The sequence below is a fragment of the Artemia franciscana genome, chromosome 7 (genome assembly GCF_032884065.1).
Source record: "Artemia franciscana chromosome 7, ASM3288406v1, whole genome shotgun sequence".
NCBI lineage: Eukaryota > Metazoa > Arthropoda > Branchiopoda > Anostraca > Artemiidae > Artemia > Artemia franciscana.
The window spans coordinates 15120359-15144353 of NC_088869.1; the positions used below are offsets into that span (position 1 = coordinate 15120359).

The window sequence follows — 23995 nt, forward strand, 5'->3', positions numbered from 1 at the left end:
ACAGAAAAGGATCTTATAGAGCTATAACATGCGGACCTGGTATTTGTCTCCTTTTTTGTTAACGAAAAAGGAGACATACATCATAAAATGGAATAATTTTGAATCATCTGAATACTTCAATTTAATTTACAACGCTAAAAAGTGTATATAAAGTTAGTTTACAATATGTTCCATTTTTGTCCATTAACCTCATTTTTCAGAGTAACTACAGCCGACAAACTTTTTTCTGTTTTCTGCCTCTCCTAAAAAGTTATAAAAATGGCATATGTCACACTTTTAACTATCACAGCCAGCTGTTTATTTTTTCACCTTTGTCTGCTACTACCTCACCATTTAAAACTCCAACTCCACTGTGGCTGATAATGTTTTTGCAATGAAGTGAACATTTACTTGGTTGGTCGAATGCTATACTTTCCCATTGAAACTTTCAATTAAATCCCGTGTCCTTTCGTAGGATATTCGTGTGATCCTGCGGTTTTTCATATATTTTATTGAAGGGGTCTTCCTTGCCTTATCGCAACTCTGTTATCTATTCTACCTCCTGAGTTTATTCTACAATTGCTTCTTTCCAGTTCAATGTGAAATGGATGTACATATTGTACAATAGCCATTTCGCGTGTAAGATCAGACATATTGGTTGCCGTGCTAGGAAAAGTTTGTCTTTTGATTTCTTTCGGCTGCAGAGATTGAACGGAAACTAGCGGCTTGACCTCACTCCTCTTTTTTGATATTTTGATGAATTATTATAGACGTGGTAGTAAGTCGAGAATAGATTCGATGTTGTAAGTGTCAGGAGCATGTTTTAGGAAATATTGAACGCTGATGAGGGGGAAAGGCAGAATCTGGGAAACTACTGTTTTTTTCTTACGAAAAGTAGTGTGTTTTTTCTTTTATCCAATTATTCTTTGCTAATTACTGCATCATATTTGGTGAAATCTGAGGGGACTTTCTGCGTTTACTATATCATACAAAATTAATGGACATATTGGTGCAGCAATTTCCCAGATATTTTCCTTATTAAAAGTAAATAAGTAAGGTTTAAAAATGAACACTAAAGTCTATTGGATACTTGTATAATGAACCGCCTACCGCTATAGTTATTCATTCATTGACGCATTATAGAACCGTTTTTTTTTTCGCTCGTTTCTTTCAGTTTAGCGTCAGACAAGACAAAGAAAAGTGATAGAATAGATGGAATATAATGGGCTATATATTTGCACATTAGGGGTGGAGATGGTGGTAAAGTATTTGGACAGTGTGAAATTAGAAAACAGTTCTTACTACATAATATACAGAATTTGTTTCTAAAGTAATATATTTTTATCTTACTTTGGTACATTTCATTAGGATTGAGCGTCAGAGAAACAAATGAGAAGAATATTAGGTAGGGGGTATATCATAGAAGTATTGTTGATTGCAAAAGTAAAATGTCGAAAGCTTTGCAAAAGAGCTTGAAAATCCTCGAAAACGACGACAAATTGAAATGGAAAGTTCATTCGATTCACCAAATCCAGAACCATGATCGAACGAGAGATTCAGAAAAAAACAAAACAATTGTGGATGAAACCCTATTCTATTTATCTTTTTAGTTATAAGGATTTATTAAACCGTCTTGAGGTTTACTTTCAAGGAAATGCTCCTTGCGAATTACTGCATCCTATTTGGTGAAATTTCTTTTCGGGAATTTTCCCGATTTTTCGGGATTTTTGAGATTTTTCTCCGGAGAAAAATCGGGAATTTCTCCGATTTTTCCCGTAATACAGTTAAATATTATGTTAAAGTCTATTGCGAAAAACATTTTTGAAAGCTTTTCAAAAGAGCTTGAAGCTCCTCGAAAATAACATCAAATTGAAACGAGAAATGCATCATTGGAATGGGATCGAAAACCACTATCGAACTGATCGTTTTGAGTTCCCTATCTCGAAAAACAAGCATAATTGAAACTCAATTCTATTTTCTTTTTCTCCAAAAGATTTAGCCAAACATCTTGTACGATTGAATGATGCACCATCTATATAGAATTTTTGCTTTAATCCAATTAGTCTTTGCAAATTGCTGCACCGTATTTGGTGAAGTCTAATGGGAATTTGCCTGAGTTTTTCCTTAACTAACGGCTGTTGGAAAAAAGCAATTAGTGGTGACAGGAAAACTCTCTTTTGTTAATCTAGAGTGAGGAACCGCCTCAGATCAATCCACATTAATTACGGTATTTGTAGTTGCAATAAGAAGAACATCGGTAATACTTGTTTAATCCATTTCCCTAATCCAGGCTGATCGGTTTTTAATTTGATAACATTCCTCGTAAGAAAGGGTGTCAAAAACTGTTATATGTGTTTTTCAGAAGCCAAAAGGATTAAATTCACCTTTAAAATTGTGTGAGGTTCTAATGGGACATTAATTCTCGAAAGTGTAATGGATTGGGGGGGGGGGAACATACTTCTCAATATATACTTCTCAAACTATATCTGTATGTTTGTAACAGTTTTTTTTTTACAAAAAAAGTAGTAAACCCTCCCTTGATGAGCATATCTTTTTCGCCGGTTTCATTAATTAAAATTTCCATAATTAAACAAAACCAAAATCAAGTAAGTCTTATAAATGATTTGAAAAAAAACTGAAGAAAATGGCATAGTTAAATTGACTATCTTTGTTTGTTCAAAATACACGCCCATCCCCTGACGAAAGCAGGACAAATGAGTACAGTTTTGACGCTTTTATTAACTTATCATGAAACATTCATGAATAATTCCTTCATAATTAAACAAAAAAATCAAATAATTGTAAAAAAAATGAATTTCAAAAACAACTACGAACAAAATTGCAAGGTTAAATTGACTGACTATATTTATCTGTTCGAAATATCCCAAGAAATTTCTTTACAAGTAAGAAGTAATAATTAAAACAAAATAAAATGATGAACTAGCCCACAACTAAAAACAAAATATTACTAAAAATGAGCGTTTTTTTTTAATTTATTCATACTCAAATAAATCTGAAAAATATATCTCCTTGGAAATAAAATTCAACTGCATTCGTCTTCTTTATCAGTTTTGTTCTGCTGGCTTTTTTATCTTTGGCCAATCAATTTAGGCATCGACGCTGCTCAAATTTTAAGATTTTAAATTCAAATTTCTAGCAATACTAAATTGAAAGTTAAAGGGCTTGTAAGTCCGAAATAAGTCCGTTGGTGATTTATTTTTACTTCAGAACGTCCCTGTGATTATCCTAGCACCACTTCTTATCAAGACAATGTCATTGTTTTTTTATTGTCTGTTTTTTCTCTCTTTTTATTATTTTTTTATTACTAACAGGTTCACAATGATGCTTGAAGAACTCCAAATATGTTTTGTATCGTGACTTGGATAACCATATGAAACTGTCGCAAACTTGGCAAAACTGATGAGGCCTCTCTTTTTAAACTGTCAAATGGGGTTGATTGAAAATAACTTCAAACTGTTAAACTGAGTTAAAGTGCTTTAACAACCATAGATTTCTCTGTATTCTACCCCATAATTTAACCCTTTCTGCTTCTCCTCTACGGAAAGCTCAATATCTAGATAGTGAATCAGATCAAACTTTGATAGAGAGTTTTTTTTTCAAGCACTCACCTCATTTGAGCTGTAGCAGCTGCTTTTCGCTTATAGATTATCCAAGTTCCTGTCTTCATCCCTCCTTGATTACACTGACTTTGTATGCCTTTGCAAAAAATTTTGTGCGCCATATGCCAGTATGGTTTTTACCTCTCATACCAACGAACATAGGCGCAAGAGTTCCTTTATACCGCTGCAAGAATGACGGAATGACAATCTGCGAATGTATTGGTAGTTAAAGAAAAGCCTCCTGTGGGACTCGAACCCATGACCGCCTGCATTCATATTCTGGGATTACTTTTTCTTGTCGAATGTGCAGCACTGTGTAGTAACGCAGGCTTTTTCCTAAAAAAAAGAAAGAAAATCTGATCTGTAGAAACTATTTTATCGCTTATTTAATGTATGGATGTGGAAGTTTTTGCGCCATAAGGCAGTACTGTTTTTACCTCTTACGCCAATGACTATAGACACAACAGTTTCTTTTAACGCCGCAGGGATAAGGAAATCAATTTGCTAAATGGCAAAAGAAATTGGCGGCTGGAAATATACCATTAGTTGGACTCGAAACCGTGACTCCCTGAATTGTAATATTCTGGGATTACTTTCTTGCCGAATATGCAGCACCGGGCCTTGATACGGAATTTTCCATTCTTTGCTAAAAACAAAAAAAAAAAAAAAAATACTAAAATACTAAATAAAAAAAAGTGCTACTTTATATCTGCTGTTTCGAAGGTTTTGCCCCCTCCCCCGGAAAAATTCCTGCGTACGTGCCTGATATACATATATATATATATATATATATATATATATATATATATATATATATATATATATATATATATATATATATATATATATATATATATATATATATATATATATATACATATATATATATATATATATATATATATATATATATATATATATATATATATATATATATATATATATATATATATATATATATATATATATATATATATATATATATATATATATATATATATATATATATATATATATATATATATATATATATATATATATATATATATATATATATATATATATATATATATATATATATATATATATATATATATAGAATATTGTTTAATTCTTTTCAGTTCTCAAGTTATGTATGAAAAAAGCCTACTTTTTCATCTGCTATTGAAGAAAAATTGCATCTGAAATACTTCCATTTACGTTTTTTTTTTTTTTTTTTTATCACGTCATTGAATTGTAAAGACTAATCAAAAGTCATTTTGCTGTAAACTGAGAGCAATTACAACAATTGAGGAAGAAAATTTCAAGTTCTATTGAAAGCAATATCACAGGCAATTATAGTAAATTTAACAAGGGTAATATTTCATACGAAGCGCAAAGGTAAAAGGCAAAGAGACGAATCTAGAGAAAAGACATGTGTCAAGATTTAAAAATACGTGATGAAAACCGTTTTTTTGGAAAAAATTGCTTTAATTTGGGTGTGGAAAAACCAAAGAAAGGTGCCAGTAATTGGATGGATAATCATAGTTCCTCTAAAGTAAATATAAGGGTTAATTTTTCAGGTTTATCAAGGAATTGCGTGCGTTGTATACTGCATCATATCACGCAGTGTGTCCTCTGTTAAAGCAGTGCTATCTGTCAGTAATTTCCAGAATTGGGCGTTCTTAGAAAGTTTTAACCGGCGTTTTATTATTATTTTTTTTTTCCGAAATTTCGAAAGCACTAAATATTGACTCCAAAAGGACGTCTGCTACCCATCCAAAATTTTATGTTATACTTGTACATCTAAAGAATGTAAAATGTCAAGAAAAGAAAGTAGGAGGGGTTACATTTGTTAATAAAAAACGAAGAATTATATGCAAGGCTGTATCCTGGAGGGGGCCGTTTGTCCTCCCCCCCCAATGTTCGTCCGACACGTAAAAACGTAACAAAAATGCATATAGAGACATTTTTGACGTTTTTTTTAATTTTTATTTGTAACCCCCTCCAGAATAGAAATCCTGGATACGGCCCTGATTATATGAAATATATAGAATAAGATTTTTGCGCGAGGAACACCCCTATGCGTACGTACTTGGAGCCTGTTACAGGTTACTGCTCAGGATAATTAAATTACTACTAATAACTAACTGCAGCACCGAGCCGCCTGAGGCCAACACAACTACACACACTCCTCCTCCAACTTAATCTATTCAAGGCCTCCCTCCTAACACCCTCGAAGGAAGCTCCCATCTCCTTTAAATCTTTATTTATGACATCCTCCCACCCCAGACGAGGACGACCTGCTTTCCGTATAGCCCCAGACGGTTGGCCAATCTTCAGCAATCTGTCATCCTTCCTCCAAAGAACGTGGCCTAGCCATCTAAACCTTTCTAAATTCACTAATTTAATCTTCATTATTCATTTTTAAACACCTGACAGATCTGAGGCCCCAATTAAAATTCCCAAAAAAAATCTAACAACAGGCTTAGAAATTAACTAGCATTTTTGGTTTGGAATTTGTCTCTCCTTGTAATAAGTTAAATTCAGACACTGAATTTTGTTACAGAGCTGGTGTTGCAGTCGGTATGGTTGCCAGCTAATTAATTTTTTTGTTCAGTTTTAAGATGAGATTCAGGTTGTTGCTTAAACCGACTTGATTATTATGCTGGCAGAAATAGGTTTTTTGTCTATTTGGAAGTGTCACTGAGTATCCTGTCAAATAGAATAAAGATGTAATGTCGTAACGAAATAAATTATGGGTCTCGTTAAATTAGGAGACATCAGTTATTTCAATTCAAAAAGAGTGATTTTCGTTGTTGTTCAAGAGGGGGCAGTAATTCTCTGAACTGGGTTTTTGGCTAGGGTGATTCTAATGATGCAGTTTTCCTTTTGACCCGACCCCTTTGTCGTCGGGTTTCAGGCTGTTTTTCAAAGTTCCCACAAATTGTTTTTTGCAATGCACTTTGACAATTATTATTAATCAAAATCATAATTGCCAACCCTGAGCTGACGTCAAACATCAATTCCTCCTCACTTTACGTTTTTTTTTTATCAAACAGTTTATGAAATTGTCGGTTACTATGAGCAGATCTTGTTCTTTTCTTGGGTGCACTGCAACCATGATGGAATAAAAATAGAAAAAAAAAAATGTGTCCTTTTATGTGGGGTAGAATTTTATCTCTGGATTGTTTGTTAGTTCATCGTGTTCAAGAGTGGCGTAATTTCGACGAAATCTTGGAGAAGGATGCAAAGCTGGAGCTAATTTTCCCAAATAAAGCAAAAATGGCAATGAAAACTGAAAACTGAAAATTGAGCCATCAAGCAAACATACACTAAAGAAAACTTATTCGTTTCTGTGGATGCTTGAATTATACAGGGTTAACTTAATTTAAAACAAGATTATTGAAGAAATAAATTTTAGCTGGGGGGCAAACTGGCGTCTGGCGGAAGTTGCCCTCTCCCCTGCATTATAGAAAATTATGGCACTGTTGTTCACTTACCGGTTTTAGGGCTTAGTATCTAGTTTAGCCATTTTCAACGCCAGCATCAACCTTTTAAATCGGAGACAACCTTACTCAAGTGACCACTATTTCAGACTGTTCTTTGTTTAATAGCAAATAATAGAGAAATCGACATTTTTTGAGAATGCCAATCAACCACTTGTTTTTAATTGAAAGTATGAGATATATTCCACCGAAAACGCCATCTAACAAAAAGGTTTATTATGAGAAAATGTCGGCTAAATAAGAAGAATGCACACAATAAATAATTAACCTAATGATTAAGTTGGAAAAAGTCAAGAAACATAAAATTGATAATTTTCAGCTCTTAAGTATCAACAAAACTTAAAATTGTGTTTACACTCTGTCAAGACGTATATTGTAAAATCCTTAGAAACTTTTTTTCTGGATTTTTTGACAATCATCTGGCTAAGGTTGCTATGAAAAATCAAAAGGCGTTACGTATTGCTTTTTTCGAGTTTCGTTTTAAATTCCTGTCTCTACAAACTAAGTTAGATCGAATCAATCCGTTTTTCTCCATGTTTTGTGGTTTTGGAGATAGTTCAGCCTTTTTTTTTAACTTGTCATATCCTCTTTTTTCCGATCACAGAAGTTAATCCAACCAAGAACGGCAATTATTATGAATCCCACCTCGTTGCTTGCCTCATCTCTAAGCATTTGTGAGATTATCTTCTTGATCTTGGGATCAGCTTCAGTTCAAATATTAGCCTGTTATTTTTTTTTACAGATAGTCCGAGAATAATTGAAAAACCAGTTAATGTAGAAGCAGAAATTGGAAGTAATGTCACTCTTCGTTGTATTGTCGACAGCAACCCTCCAGCTGAAATTGTATGGACGCATGAATCAAGCTCTCGGGTAAGTCCACCCCTTTCTTAGTTTGGATTTGTCCTGTTTATCAGTCCCGGCATTTCCAGTATCCCCGAATTTTTCAAAGTTCGCCTGGATTTCCGTGGATGCAAAGAAGTCTTATTGAAATCACTATAAAAATTAACTTTCGTTAATACACAAATTTTAAAGCATAATAAAAATTGTTAATTTTATTAACGTTAGTTTCTGGATAAATATGTTCAAAGACCATGCTAGCTATGTGTAACGTTTGAAAATAAGACGAGAAGATGCTAAAAACATGTATACAGCATCTAAAAAAGGAAACAAGACAAACGAAAGGGAAATTCAGCCTGTGGAAAAAAACGTAGCAAAAAGACACAAACAAACATACGGCAAGGACATCTGCCAAGCCGTCCTCAGCGCTTAAAACAAAACTAACGAACTATTTATGCGTTGCAGATTTCGCAAGAGCTTGGGAAATTCTGGTAACAATGAAAGCACAGAGTAAGCCAATTCTGGTGCACTTCAAAACAAAACGCACAATATGCATTTTTCAGGATTTGCGTTTCTAGCCTACACACACCTCAGAAAATTGTGATTGTTTTTCAATATCAGTAAAAGAATATATCAGGCTCTGAACCCTGCACTTGCCCTTTATATCTTCAAATGAATTTGCACTTAAGACAAGGGTTGCTTCATAATACGAGTTGATACAAAATCACGCAAAAATCTACCAAAATATAAATAGAGTAAACAATCCTAATAATCTCCTTCTACGTAATTCATTAAAAGTGGCGTTGGTAATGAGGTGTGCGACATCATGTAAGTAACAAAAATGCCATATTTTCAAGGTGTGACTTTCTATTCCCCATTTCTTTTCTTATTAGGAGATCTTGGTAATAACAAGAGGGGAAATGCAGAATAAAGCCAATTTGTTACCAAGTTACTCTTAGTAAAATTAGTAAAGTTGCATCACAGAAAAAACATATTGATTTCCTGAACTGGGAAATGGTGGAGGGATGGTCACTAGGGAGTGTTAAGTAGATAATTGCGCTAAGCGATAAAACTTTTATGGTATTATAACTCCTAGAGAATTGCCTAGGATTTTGTGAGGGCAATATTTTTTATTGCAATTTAATTTGTACTTGTTGTCATATTTAGGTTGGAGCTAGGAAAGCAGTTGATACAATGTTGCCAGGTGCATATTTTAGAAGTAAATTAGGAAACAGTGCCACTCAATCGGACTCTTAGGACCAGGGTTGCATGGTTGGGCTAGGGAAGAGTGGATTTGGCTCGTAAGATTTACAAAAATTAGCCCGGCTGGGCAAAAATTAGTAAAAAAAAAAAAACAAACAGTAAAATGAGACCAATCGGGCTAATTTAGACCAACAATGTCACACAGTGTTTTCAAGTGCAACTTTTTTTTAGAAGTAAATTACGCAGCTTTGACTGTCATTTGGACAGTAGGGTCAGAAACACCTGATTTGGCTCACAAAATTTTTAAGAATTCGCCCAATTGGGCTAAAATTAGCTCAATAAAATTGAACATTAAAATGAGCCCAATTCGGTTAATTCAAACCAACGTTGTCAAACAGTGAACTCATTTGAACAGTAAGGCCACTACTACCTGATTGAACTATTTTCTACTAGCTGGGTTGGTTTCGTTCACAAGACTTAGAAAAATTAGCCCAATTGAGCAAAAATAAGTTCAACACAATGGAAAAGTAATATAACCCCAATGCGGCTAATTTAGACCAATAATGTCAGACAATGCTTCCAGGTACATCTTTTTTTAGAATTAAGTCACTTAGCATTGTCTGTCATTTAAATAGTATAACCAGGACTACCTGATTGAACTAATTTCTACTAGTTGAGTCATTAAGGATTAGATTTAGCTCTCAAGATTTGCAGAAATTAGCCCAACTGCCCAAAAGTAGCTCAATAAAATGGAACGGTAAAATAAACCCATTTTGGCTAATTTTGACCAATGATCTCACGGTGTTGCCAGATGCATCTTTTTATTAGTAATAAATCGCATAGTATTGTCTGTTAATTGAACAGTAAGACCAGGACTGACCAATTTGGGCACAATATTTAATACAATATTTCCAGGTGTCCACAGTGCCAGTCATATGGACAGTAGGGTCAGTTATAGTAGTACAGTAGTACAATGGTTTTCATTGGATGTCAATGACAAAGAACGATAATATTGAACTCAGGGTTTGTAACACAAATTAAGTCATCTAAGGAATGTAAAAATCGCTTATCGTGAGTTTTCCTGCCTTAAGAGTACTTCTTCCGAGATTGGATGTGCCGGGAGAATTTATGACTCCGCTACAAGTACTACTACTCGTCGACAACTCGTTGAGGCACCAAGCCGCTTAACGTCAACATTCTCCTCTTCCGCCCACTCTATTTCAGACTATTTTCTTTTTAGTAATAATTAAAGCTTTTTGATACGTTGGATAGTGCCAGGTTCGATTGACTTTTTACCAAAGTAACTAAATGGAGTTCTTATATAGCAAATAAGTAAAATAATTGGACCTGATGAAGGAGTTAAAAACAAATTTAACCGATTCCTCATAGTTTCTTCGCGTGAAAACTTTTGCGAATAGAGCTCACGAAACCTTCTAAGGCCATTGTTTCTCGGTTTAAGAGCTTGCTCTGAAAACATTTACTAAAACTAACATTCAAACGAAACAACCAAATTTAATCTGCATCGCTTCAGCTCCTGAATCTACTAACTTCAAACTTTTGTGCGGGTTTTAATTGTATTTGTATGAGCCATCTAAATTTAAGCATTCTCTTCCTTTTTTGTCAAAATCCTGGATTTTCCCTTGTCCCACCCCATTGAAGCCATGAGGACACAGGGGTCAGTCCTGGTTCATTGGCTATTGGATTTGGGACGGTGGTCAATGACGTTACTCTCTAAGCTCATACAGAGTCTAAGCAGCTCTTAATGGCACATGGAGATATATGGGGAAAAAGAGAAGCGCCGGATGATTTGCCTCCTACTACAAATTGCACTCCTTGCTGTAGACGGTGAATCAGGTGGTCAGCACCTGCGCAGCGCAGACCATTGGTCACTGACTAATCGTCAGTGTGTGAAAAAGTTTAAGTTAATTTTTCACCCCATTTCAGGATTTCATCTTCCTCGTTTGGTGACATTTGAATTGCTAAAAAAGAGAAATCATCGTTTTGTTAAAGCCGTGTTCAGCTTCCTGATTCCCTACACCTTTGGGATGGTCCTTAGGGTTAGCACTTTTCAGGACGGCATTAATGTGTGCCAAAATGGGTGGCATTTTCGATACTAGTGTATTTTATGCCTGTTTTTCGATCTAGGATTTCTTTTTAGTTTATTTTTAGTCTATTTAGTCTTTAGTATATTACTAAAGTATAAACTTCATTTAGTCTTTTAAGTCTATCTTTTTAGTCTATTTAGTATATTCATTTTGAGCTTTTTTTAGTTTGACTGTGAAGTTTGAAATATTTTCACTATTTGTCGGAATAAAGTATTTTCAATATAAGATTACCGAGTGATTTACTAGATCACTTACTATGCTAATAGAAGGCTTGACAAAGAAAACTATCCTTATTGAGTGTTCACGTTTTAGAAATTTTAGATAATTTGCTTAGAATATGCTAGCTTTTTTCATTAAAAAGCCTACTTATAATTCGTATTTTTACCACGCAATGTCTATCAAGTCTAGCGCTTTACTATATCAAATGAAAAATTCCAAGTTTTTTCAACTGAAAGCAAGGAGTGACATTAAAACTTAAAACAAACAGAAATTATTCAGTGTATAAAAGGACTGTCCCCTCCTTAACGACCCGCTCTTTACGCTAAAGTTTTTTATTGTTTTAAAAATTGGAACTGTGACAAAGAGTTAAACTTTGGCGTTAAGAGCGGAACGTTAAGGTGGGAACAGCCCCTTTCGCATACTGAATAAAAATAAAGAAGAAAATAGAAAGAAAACGGGGCTTTTTTCTGTATCTGAAAGGGGCTTTCCCCCCTCAACGCCCCACTCTTTACGCTAAAGTTTGACTCTTTCTCACAACTCTACTTTTTAAAACAATAAAAAACTTTATATATGTATATATATATATATATATATATATATATATATATATATATATATATATATATATATGTTCGTATATATATATATATATATATATATATATATATATATATATATATATATATATATATATATATATATATATATATATTATATCATTAATTTATTTATTTATTTATAACCCATCAAATATACCAAGCATGACGATGGAGTATAACAAATAGAAAGAAAATGAAAAAAGCATATACAAAAACAGTAGCAAATACGTACAAACTAAAACTCGAATAAACCAAACATTTCGGAAAAAGTGAGCCACTCCAAGGGTGATAAACCTCTTTAAATGAATAATACAAATAAATAAAACATAAAAATGATAATGACCCAGCAAAAAAGGGAACTATCATTAAAGCAAAAATCTTTCGGGTGGTTCGACGGATAATCTGTAAGCTTGGAAAAAAGCTTATCTGCAGCATCAAGAAGATGCAGCATCCAGCAAGTTGTATCTCTCCTGCAGTCCAAGGAGTCCTCGCAGTCCTAGTCCAAGGAGGAACTCGAATAAGGAACTCTGAACATTTGAAATAAGCCCTCCTGATTTCTATTTTATCTGATTGGTTACAAATGTTGTAGAAAGGAACCAGGTATAGACCATGAGTGAGAAAAACAGCATTATATACTTTCGTAAGGTGGTGTTTACCAAGATTCAGCTGTAATTCAGCTGCACCAGCTTACGCAGTACGGATCTTGTGTTCAGTTCGGGCAGTAAGTAATTTTTGAGTTTTGCTTTAGGGATGTACCGGGATGTTTGCTTTAGGTAAACCAAGGTACACAAGCTCCTGCAGTGGTATACCATCAGAATCAACCAGATTTACTGCTATAAGGGGGTTCAGTACGATTAAAATTAAATAATATCACTTGAGACTTTTCCGTATTTATAGAAGGACCAATATCATTATAGTTCTTAGCAACCTCCCTAAAAGACTAAAAAGACTAAGTCACTAAGGCTAGGAATAAGTGAAGATGAAAAGGTGACGTTGGGTAACGAAAACATTGATCAGGTGGGAAGCTTCACTTAACTTGGTAGTATTATTAGTAAAGACGGTGGGAGCAGTGAAGATGTTAAAGTAGAATAGCTAATGCTCAGGGTGTTTTTTTTTCACTGTTAAAAAAGGTTTGGAAGAATAAGAAGATAAGTCTGCAATCCAAGATTATAATATTGGAAGAAATAGTGATGACAGTGGTAAAATATGGCTCTGAAGCATGGGCGCTCCGAAAAGTGGACGAAAATTTACTAGATATTTTCAAGAGAAATTGCTTACGGAATGTTCTGGGTACCCGGCTGACTGACCGTACTTCAAACAGCAGGTTGTACGAAAAATATGGTTCAATCCTCCTTTCTAGGGCTATAATGAAAGAAAGGTTGAGATGGCTAGGCCACGTTCTGCGGATGAAGGATGACAAATTGCCGAAGATTGTCCTTTTTGGCCAACCAACTGGGGCTACACGGAAAGTAGGTCGTTCTCGTCTAGGTGGGAGGATGTCATAAATAAAGATTTAAAGGAACTTCCTGGGAAGATGTAAAGAGGGAGGTCTTGAATAGATTAAGTTGGAGGAGGAGCGTTCGTAGCTGTGTTGGCCTCAAATCGTAGCTGTGTTATTAGTAGTAGTAGTGGTAGTAGTAATCTCCCTAAAGCTTTTTTCCAAACTAAAAGCAGCCCTACTAAGGTTAAGAACGTCATCCGCATAATATAAAACAGAGACACTAACACCGTTGAGTATACTACAAGGCGATAAATCCCCTTGGCCTCATAGGGTCGCGTTATTATAAATAGTAGGAGAGGTAATGACCCCTTTTTAATTTCAAGATTTACACTGAGTTCTGAATGTTCTTAACTCAGAACACTGAGTTCTGAGGGGGTATCAACAGATACCCGCTTTTTAATAACTCAAGCAGAGGCTGAGAATGAATCAGAGGTCCGAAATCATTACTAATGTCACATGTGCCAATAGGCAAAGGGCTAACTGACCTTTCATCATTCTTTAATAATGTACATAAACTCCTTAAAGCGTGGTAACAACCGAGACGCGATTGAAACCCAAACTGGAAAGAATTGCATGACGCACTGTAGTCGAATATGTTGAGTAATCAGCTCAAAAATCTTTGAAAACACACTGAGACCGTAATGGGCCTATAAGCTGAACATTGAGAAAGCGATTTCTTTTGTTTCAAAACTGGAGCTAGAACACTAAACATAAGCAATCGGGCAAAACTCCCAGTGTAACAAGAGCTAAGAGCTCATATGGCACTTGTGACGAGGCAAGAAGAGCTAAGAGCCAAGAGCTCATATGGTATGAGCTCTAACAAAATTCTAAAAATCAATAGATTGATTTAAAAGGAAAATCAGAGGCTTAATGCCGGTCTTTTACTAATTGTTAAGCAAAGCACTGTTTATTCAGTGTAACTGAAAGAAAACCCTGATTTTGCAAGAGCCAGTTTTCTCTCTACCTTGTTGTTGGTACTGTAGCCTGGAAGTTTGTTTTTTTTACTCCAGGGAAGGGCGCGGTAAACCAGATAAACAATTCTATATATATATATATATATATATATATATATATATATATATATATATATATATATATATATATATATATATATATATATATATACCAACAGCTAGTATATATATAATAGATAGATGTCCCGGTGTCCCGGTCGTCATTTGTGTCCCGATGTCCCGGTCTGTAATTTCGTCTGTCGAAAACATGACGTCACTCGACACACACACACAGACAACTTATTTATATATATATATATATATATATATATATATAAGATATAATATATATACATATATATATATATATATATATATATAATATATATATATATATATATATATACATATATATATATATATATATATATATATATATATATATATATATATATATATATATATATATATATATATATATATATATATATATATATATATATATATATTTAAATAGAGTTTTAATAAACAGTGTCAACTTGGACGAATTTTAGAATTTTGTTAGAGCTCATACCATATGAGCTCTTGGCTCTTAGCTCTTCTTGCCTCGTCACAAGTGCCACAACTCCCCCAAAAAGAGCGAATACAGTATGGTTACGTCAATCACGTATCAAGGACATTTGCTTATTCTATCCACCAAGCTTCCTCCCGATTCCTGCACTCCAAGTGTTTTCCAAGATTTCCCCCTCCAACTCCCCCCAATGTCAAAAGATCTGATCGGTATTTGAAATAAGAGCTCTGACACATGAATTCCTTCTAAAAATCAAATTTCATTAAGATCCGATCACCTATTCGTAAGATAAAAATCCCCAAATTTTCACGTTTTTCAAGAATTCTGGTTTCCCCCCTCCAACCCCCCCAATGTCAAAAGATCTGGTCGGGATTTGAAATTTGAGCTCTGAGACATGAATTCCTTTTAAATATCAAATTTTGTTAAGATCCGATCACCTATTCGTAAGATGAAAATACCCAATTTTCACGTTTTCCAAGAATTCCGGTATCCCCCTCCAACTCCCCCCAATGTCACAGGATCTGGTTGGAATTTAAAATTAAAGCTTTAAAGCACAAGATCCTTCTAAATATCAAATTCATTAAGATCTGGTCACCCTTTCGTAAGTTACAAATACCTCATTTTTCCAAATCCCCCCCCCCCAACTCCACCAAAGAGAGCAGATCCGGTCCGGTTATGTCAGTCACGTATTTTAGACAGGTTTTTATTCTTCCCATCCAGTTTCATCCTGATCTCTCCGCTTTAAGTATTTTCTAAAATTTCTGCCCCCCCCCCCAACTGCCCCCTCCCAACGACGCTGGATCCGGTTGAGATTTAAAATAAGAGATCCGAGTTACGAGGTCCTTCTAAATGTGAAGTTTCATGAAGAGCCAATCACCCCTTCGTAAGTTAAAAATACGTCATTTTTTCTAATTTTTCGTAATTAACCCCCCCCCCCCAATAGAGCGGATCCGTTCCAATTATGTAAATCACGTATCTAAAACTTCTGCTTACTTTTCTCACCAAGTTTCATCCCGATCACTCTAATCTCAGGGTTTTCCATGATTTTAGGTTTCCCCACCCCAAACTCCCCCCAATTTCACCAGATCCGGTCGGGATTTAAAATAAGAGCTCTGAGTCACGATATCCTTCTAAACATCAAAATTCATTAAGACTCGATCACCCACTCGTAAGTTATAAATACCTCATTTTTTTCTAATTTTTCCTCTCCCTTTAGCCCCCCAGATGGTTGAATCTCGGAAAACGACTTTATCAAGTCAATTTCTCCAGCTTCCTGACACGCCTACCAATTTTCATCGTCCTAGCACGTCCAGAAGCACCAAACTCGCCTAATCACTGAACCCCTCCCCCCAACTCCCCCAAAAAGAGCGAATACAGTATGGTTACGTCAATCACGTATCAAGGACATTTGCTTATTCTATCCACCAAGCTTCATCCCGATTCCTGCACTCCAAGTGTTTTCCAAGATTTCCCCCTCCAACTCCCCCCAATGTCAAAAGATCTGATCGGTATTTGAAATAAGAGCTATGACACATGAATTCCTTCTAAAAATCAAATTTCATTAAGATCCGATCACCTATTCGTAAGATAAAAATCCCCAAATTTTCACGTTTTTCAAGAATTCTGGTTTCCCCCCTCCAACCCCCCCAATGTCAAAAGATCTGGTCGGGATTTGAAATTTGAGCTCTGAGACATGAATTCCTTTTAAATATCAAATTTTGTTAAGATCCGATCACCTATTCGTAAGATGAAAATACCCAATTTTCACGTTTTCCAAGAATTCCGGTTTCCCCCTCCAACTCCCCCTAATGTCACAGGATCTGGTTGGAATTTGAAATTAAAGCTTCAAAGCACAAGATCCTTCTAAATATCAAATTCATTAAGATCTGGTCACCCTTTCGTAAGTTACAAATACCTCATTTTTCCAAATCCCCCCCCCCCCAACTCCACCAAAGAGAGCAGATCCGGTCCGGTTATGTCAGTCACGTATTTTAGACAGGTTTTTATTCTTCCCATCCAGTTTCATCCTGATCTCTCCGCTTTAAGTATTTTCTAAAATTTCTGCCCCCCCCCCCAACTGCCCCCTCCCAACGACGCTGGATCCGGTTGAGATTTAAAATAAGAGATCCGAGTTACGAGGTCCTTCTAAATGTGAAGTTTCATGAAGAGCCAATCACCCCTTCGTAAGTTAAAAATACGTCATTTTTTCTAATTTTTCGTAATTAACCCCCCCCCCCCCCCAATAGAGCGGATCCGTTCCAATTATGTAAATCACGTATCTAAAACTTCTGCTTACTTTTCTCACCAAGTTTCATCCCGATCACTCTAATCTCAGGGTTTTCCATGATTTTAGGTTTCCCCACCCCAAACTCCCCCCAATTTCACCAGATCCGGTCGGGATTTAAAATAAGAGCTTTGAGACAGGATATCCTTCTAAATATCAAATTTCATTGAGATCCGATCACCCGTCCGTAAGTTAAAAGTACCTCATTTTTTTCTAATTTTTCAGAATTAACCCCCCCCCCCCCACTACCCTAAAGAGAGCGGATCCGTTCGGGTTGTGTCAATCATGTATCTAGGACTTGTGCTTATTTTTCCCACCAATTTTCATCCTGATCCCTTCACTCAAAGTGTTTTCCAAGATTTTGGTTTCAGAAATACTAAGGACTCAATTAGATACCCCAAAAGAAATCCTTACTACAAGAAAGAAAAACTTTTCACTCCTCCTTCCTGCCACAGGCATCTCCCGGGGCAAACTAGAACGAAGATATTTTCGACATTTTATCCTCTAATATGGAATAAACTGAAAAATTTTACATCAGGTTGAAATGGATGATGGTATTTATCTCCACTGTCAGCGTTATCACCCCGTGTACTAATATATCATGTTGGTAATTCTATGGTTTTTGCACGATTTTCACTCCACCGCGCTCTTAAATTCACTAAGAAATATAACTTAAGAGTTCAGAGAATCAAAGCCTTCCATTTGACATTCCAAGTGTAATGTTTATTGCAAGAAAACCAAACTTTTTTCGCCCCCTCCGTCTTCTGCCACAGGCGTCTTCTCGGGACAAATTATTGTCCGTCGCGAAACAAAAATGTTTTTCATAGGTTGCTCTCAAACGAATGATGTCAATTCATATTTTCCTTAATTTTTGTAGGTTTCTTTAACAAATAAAGTAAGCGTCACAGGTGTTTTTAAGTTAGAAAATCAATTCTACTATTTCTGACTGGGAGATGGTTTTTCCAGTGTTCCTGAGATTTTTGTAATGTATCGTTCATATGTTATGTCTACATTGTTATACCCATTTGATCAGATAAGTCGTGGGGAATTGTGTTTCCCTAAGAAAATGGGGCCTAGAACATATTTAGAAATTTAAACCGCTCCCCAAAAACTTATCTCATATTCAGCCCCCCTCCCTATCCCAAAAGAACTTTTTACACGCTTTTTTAGGCATTCATAATCTTTCGTCAGTCAAATTCTTATTCACGGCTCATCGGATTTCCATCTCCGATTTTCGAATAATAATAAGTTCCATTTTCGAAACCGAGAGCCTTCATTTCCGTTTTCCTGTCTCCTCAATTTTTTCATTAAGTCGCACTTAAAGCAAAACTGATCTAAATTTTGTATGCCTACAGGCCAAGTGTCGTTCGGAAGCTATTGGGAAAAGTATTAATTCTCATTTACCGGAAGGCAAAGGAATCTATCTCCCACTGGAAAATTTTGACAATCAAATAGCAACTTTTTTCTAAGATTTACTTAAATTAGATTTCCTGAGAAGCAACAAACCTTTATGAGAAAAAAGAAACTATGGTGTTGAAAGCTTTATTTTTAGCCTAAGGGAGAATATATTTTTCTAATCCTGTTTCGTTTCTTATAGGCGAAGGTCGGGGCTGTACAGCCCTTTCCTGTACAAGGGGGAAACTATTTTAGAATAATTAGAACAGTATTAATTTGTCATTCATTTTTGGTGATGTTTTGATTTAGAAATTCTGTGAATATCTGCGAATTTTTCAGAAACCATAAGAAATCAGAGCTAGTGTCAGAGGTACTGAAAAATGTTCATTATGACAGTGGCATTATTATTGCAACTAAATAAAATTAACCCTCATATAGAGGCAGAGTATGAGTTCTCACATTAATTTAATGTTGAAAATTAGAAGTATTGTTAAGTTTCTATTCTGATCTAAGTATTCTCTTAAGTTTTTTACTGTTTTTATGATATTTTCATTAATTCTGACAGGGTATGCTTCCACCACAAATTATTGATACTTACGCAGATTTCTCACTTCAATATTTTTCCACACATCAAAAGCTATCTGATAAGATGATTTTGGCTTTCTAAAGGTTGACGATATACAATGACATTGCCCGGGCGGAGCGTCATCCAATCCAATGAAATTGGTTAAGATTACAGGGGTGGCAAGGTTTTTAGATAGCCAATGTAATTGAAGAACGTGTCGACCCATGCCATTATGATTTTATCCCGGCTTCCTTATATTTTCAATTTATATAGCCTAATTTGTGTTTTTCGAATTTGCCCCTCCCTACCTCTTCGTAATAATTTAATAAGTATATTTTTCCTCTTCGAAGAAGAAGTACCTTATAATACCTTGTTTTATATTCATTATCCCTTAATTTAAGTAATATTTCATTTTACACCAATAACTTTTTTCTTACTAGATTTAATTTTCTATGTAAGTTTTCATCCTTGGAAAAATAAAGAGACTAGAGGAAAGTTCATTTCGCATGCAAATTAACCTTATAAAGAAAACACACCCAAATGGGATTTGATGCTCAAAAGATAATCTAAATATCTCATTCCCTGTGTTCCATCAAAGGAAGTTATTCTTTAATAAGGAAAGATAAACATTATGTGATCCCCTCCCCCAATCTCCTTGATCCGCTAATTCCAGCCTCAAGGACGCTTCGGAGGTGTGAGTTTCTTGTCTCTCGTGAGACTCTAGTCTTCATGAATATTCTTCCTAGGGAAAACCTGTTGATACCTCGATTAATTCCCCTCCCAGATCTAGTTTAGAAATATCCGCCCTTGGCTAAGATGTAAAACGCTTTTCAAAGAAGGGAAAGAGAAAATCCTTGTCCATCTGTTAAATTCAAATTTTGAAAATAATTAAATCAAATTGATTTTACAAAATTTTTACTAAAATTAGGTTAATTTTAGGCATATAGGAAATAGAAATGCAAATGGTCTTCCAACAGTTTTTGGTAACGGTGTTTCGAAACTGTACTGCAGGGAGCACTAATGCAAAGAAGGGGGAAGGGGCTTGGGACTCTGTCCCCCAAAATCCTGAATTTGACTGAAATTACGGGTACATTGTAGAATTTTACCCTGTGTAAGTTCAATTTACGTTATGGAAGAGTCAACATAGTAGCGACAAAATAGAATTTCTGGATGAGGATAACAAATTTGAAAATATATAAAAAAAATATATAAAAAAATATATGAAAATATAAAATATATAAAATAAATAAAAATATAAATATATTTAAAATAAAAATATAAATATATATAAAATATATCAAATATATAAAAATATATAAAAAAATATATAAAAAAATTCTAATAAAGTTAGAAAGCCTTTCATGCTTGACTTGAATTTACACCTCCATTCCAAATTTTTAATTTTGAACAGTTTGCTTAATATGACTGGTAGATAATGATCATGCCTAAACATTGATGTCTATTAAGACATAAATTGGACTTAAATTCAGATAAAACCCGTTTTATTTCTATATATTAATACAGCAAAGGTGGAAAACCACTTAACATGCCCGGATAGCTCAGTTTGGTAAAGAAAAAGACTTCCAATTTTGAGGTTGCGGGTTCAAGCTTCGAAGTTAGGTTTTTTCGTTTGTATAAAGCAATTTTGATCGGCTCAGTATTTTTTCGGCTCCATCAAATTGTTTGCAATTTGAAACTTATTAAACAATAAATTTACTTGAGAAATCTGCTATTTTTATATTATTGGTTAATTATGTAACTTTGTTTTGCTGTTTTCTTGCAAGGTTAGTTTTTGTAGGTTCATTTTGTTAACGGGGTCAAACATTGAGGCGTGGGGAGTTATGAAGAAAATTGACCAAGTAGGTCATTCTTCGTGTTTGGTAGCATTATTTGTAGGGAAGGTGGGTGTACTGAAGATGTAAAAAGTAGAATATCCAAGGCCAAGGCTCTTTTTTCGCACTAGAAGAATAGGAAGATGAGTCTCAAAGCTAGTTAGAAGACCTCCGAAAATTTGAGGAAGAAACTCTCAATATTTCAAGGAAATTTTTCTCAGGATGGTTTGGGGTATTCTTTCGAGTATCTGCATGTCAAACAATATGATGTTCGAAAAATGTGGTTTCACTGGAGTCTAGGGGTATAACGAATGGCGTATTTCGATGCCTGGGTCGTTTACGTTGGGACTAATATTGTGATAAGAGGTTTTAAGGAAGTGCTTTAAAAAGGGGGAACCTCTTGGGATAAAGCTTAGTCCTACAATGAATTGCTAGTAGTCTTAGTAGTAAACTATATGGAGTATTAATTTCTCTACAAGATGATTTTTGTAGATGGAAGCACTAAGTGAGTTGGTTGGATCATATTATATGCGTCTTATTTTATTTTCGATTTCTTTCATTTTATTTTTCGTTTCTTTCTGTGCATAATAAATTTAATGTTACCTTATTTTTTAATTGGGCTAGTGTATTTTTCCTGAGATTCCAAAATGTACAGAGAATAAAATTTATTACAGAAAGCACAATAAGTTGGTTAAAAGCACAATAAGTTATTTTTGTTATAATTCTTGAGAATTATAGTTCTTGAAAATATGCTTTTTAAAATTGGGGGTCCAGTTTTCTGTTTTTTCTTGGAAGGTTAATTCAGATGCAAAATTAAAGTGTATATTTATAACTTGTTAAATCTGTGTAGAAATTTGTTTTTTCTTTTTCTACAAGTTTAACTTAGATGCAAAATTAATTTAATGTAGGTCTTTTACGTTATCCTAGCCTATGCAGAATGAAGTTTATTAACAAATAACTTTCTCTATTTAAAAATGAAATAGGTTATTTAGTTCAACCACAAGGCATTTAATTTGGTTGGGCTATGTTGTTATACAAGTTTAGTTTTAGTGTGAAATGTGTTTTTCTTTAGGTTTACGATGTTTAGTTTAAGCACCAAGAGACCGAGCTTCGTTCCATGAAAAGAAAGACGGTTTTCTAATCTCTTTCACAAAATAACTTTATTTTATTCGCTGTAGAAAGTAAAGCCATAAGAACATTGGAGGTCTGGGTATTTATGACGTCATTCGTATGAATATTTGCCAAAGTTTTAAAAAGGGCCATATCCAGGATTATTTTTTCGGGGGGGGGGATATGAAAAATACTTTGAAAAATGCATAAAAAATTTCTTTATGTTAATTTTTGTTACGTTTTTACGAGTCGGACAAACATTTCAGGCGAAGGTTCAAACCTAGATGTCTGACTTTGTACTGAAATGTGATAAGACCGCAAACAATCATTGGGTGAAAGAGCTCCAAATAAAGGTCCTTTACTGGTCAAAGGAGCAAAAACTAGTTATTACTGGGCATCTTAGAACATATTATCTGGGACACGCTACTAGTGAGGATCTGAGCAAGAAGCTCCTCCAGTGGATAGAAGATGAAGGACTTTCACTTGATAGACTGTTGATGCTTGTCAATGATGGTCCATCAGTCAATAAGAAAGTTTGGTCAATTATTGACTTGGAAAAGAAAAAGCGGTATTCAAAAAGTCTTTTAAGCATTGGTACCTGCAATATCCACGCAGTGCATAATGCGTTCCAAAAAGACTACAGGAACTCGGGGAGGAATGTTCTGATGTGATAATTGCTCTTCAGGGGATGGTCTGCTCGTTGTGAAAATTTTAGCCAGTGTCAGCTAAACGTTAAGGCTCCGTGACATATAAGCTCATAAGCACGTCCCCAGACCACAGGAAAAGTTGCAAACCGTTTGATTGAGCAATGGCCTGCTCTGATTAAATACTTTCTGGAATTCGTGCCAAAAAAAAGCTTAAAGTACTTTATTTCATACCCGAAGCATCTCAAAATTGTCAGTTGGCTAAGAAAACCAGCAATGAAAGCTGAAATTGAATTTTTTGTGAGTTCTGCAAATACCTTCACTATATTCACTGGAGTCATTGATTCGTGAGCTGAATTTTTTGTTGCTTCGCTTACGCACAGCTCTTCTCGGACAGACTGTGCGTGCCGATGATGGCAATCATCATGCCGTATGGTTTGAAAGCGTAGACAATGCTGCAGAAGCATGTCTAGAACAACCTTTGTGTAATGAGTAGATCCTCGCAGCTCTTGCGTCTTTGAAAATGACTCAGAAAGATAGGAAAATTTTATTCTAAAGAGTTAGGAAGCGCGTCAAAGCTGCTGTACAGTATTTGCTCGCAAATCCGCTTTGAATAACGAGTTTTTCCGAAGCCTTAGCTGCTTTATCCTTCCCAAGCAAGATTCCCAGCCAATGGGTTGCTGTGATGTTCTCTACGTCGCAAGATAACTTCCTTTTGTGACGAACATAGAGACAGGGAGAATGGTTATTACTACAATTGGAATCTGTCACCCCCCCCCCCCCATGAACAGTACACGAATCGATAGTTATTGGCAAAAGATCCTGGAAGTAGAGACACCAGGCAATGATGTGAAATATCAGGCCTTGGGTCGAGTAGTTAGAGCAGCTCTCTCGCCCTGTCATGGAAGTGCAGACGGGGAGCGAGAATTTTCTCGTTCAGCTCAGTTGATGGCTAGCATGAAAGCCCGTACTAAGGAGCGGACCCTAAACGCTAAAATTTTTGTTGCTGATGCTCTGCGTAACTTTGAGAACAAATCCGAGCCTGAGCCGATCCCAAAGAAGCTGCTGTGTTTGATCAAATTAGCTAGAG

At 35.1% G+C, this 23995-nt stretch overlaps 1 protein-coding gene across 1 annotated transcript in view; it reads left to right on the plus strand.

Moving 5' to 3' along the window:
- LOC136028882 (irregular chiasm C-roughest protein-like) overlaps nt 1-23995 on the plus strand; it is a 206513-nt gene that overhangs the window by 144752 nt on the left and 37766 nt on the right. The window contains exon 7 of the mRNA XM_065706834.1: nt 7830-7957. Coding sequence (XP_065562906.1) covers nt 7830-7957 — 128 coding nt within the window. The remainder of the gene's footprint in view (nt 1-7829; nt 7958-23995) is intronic.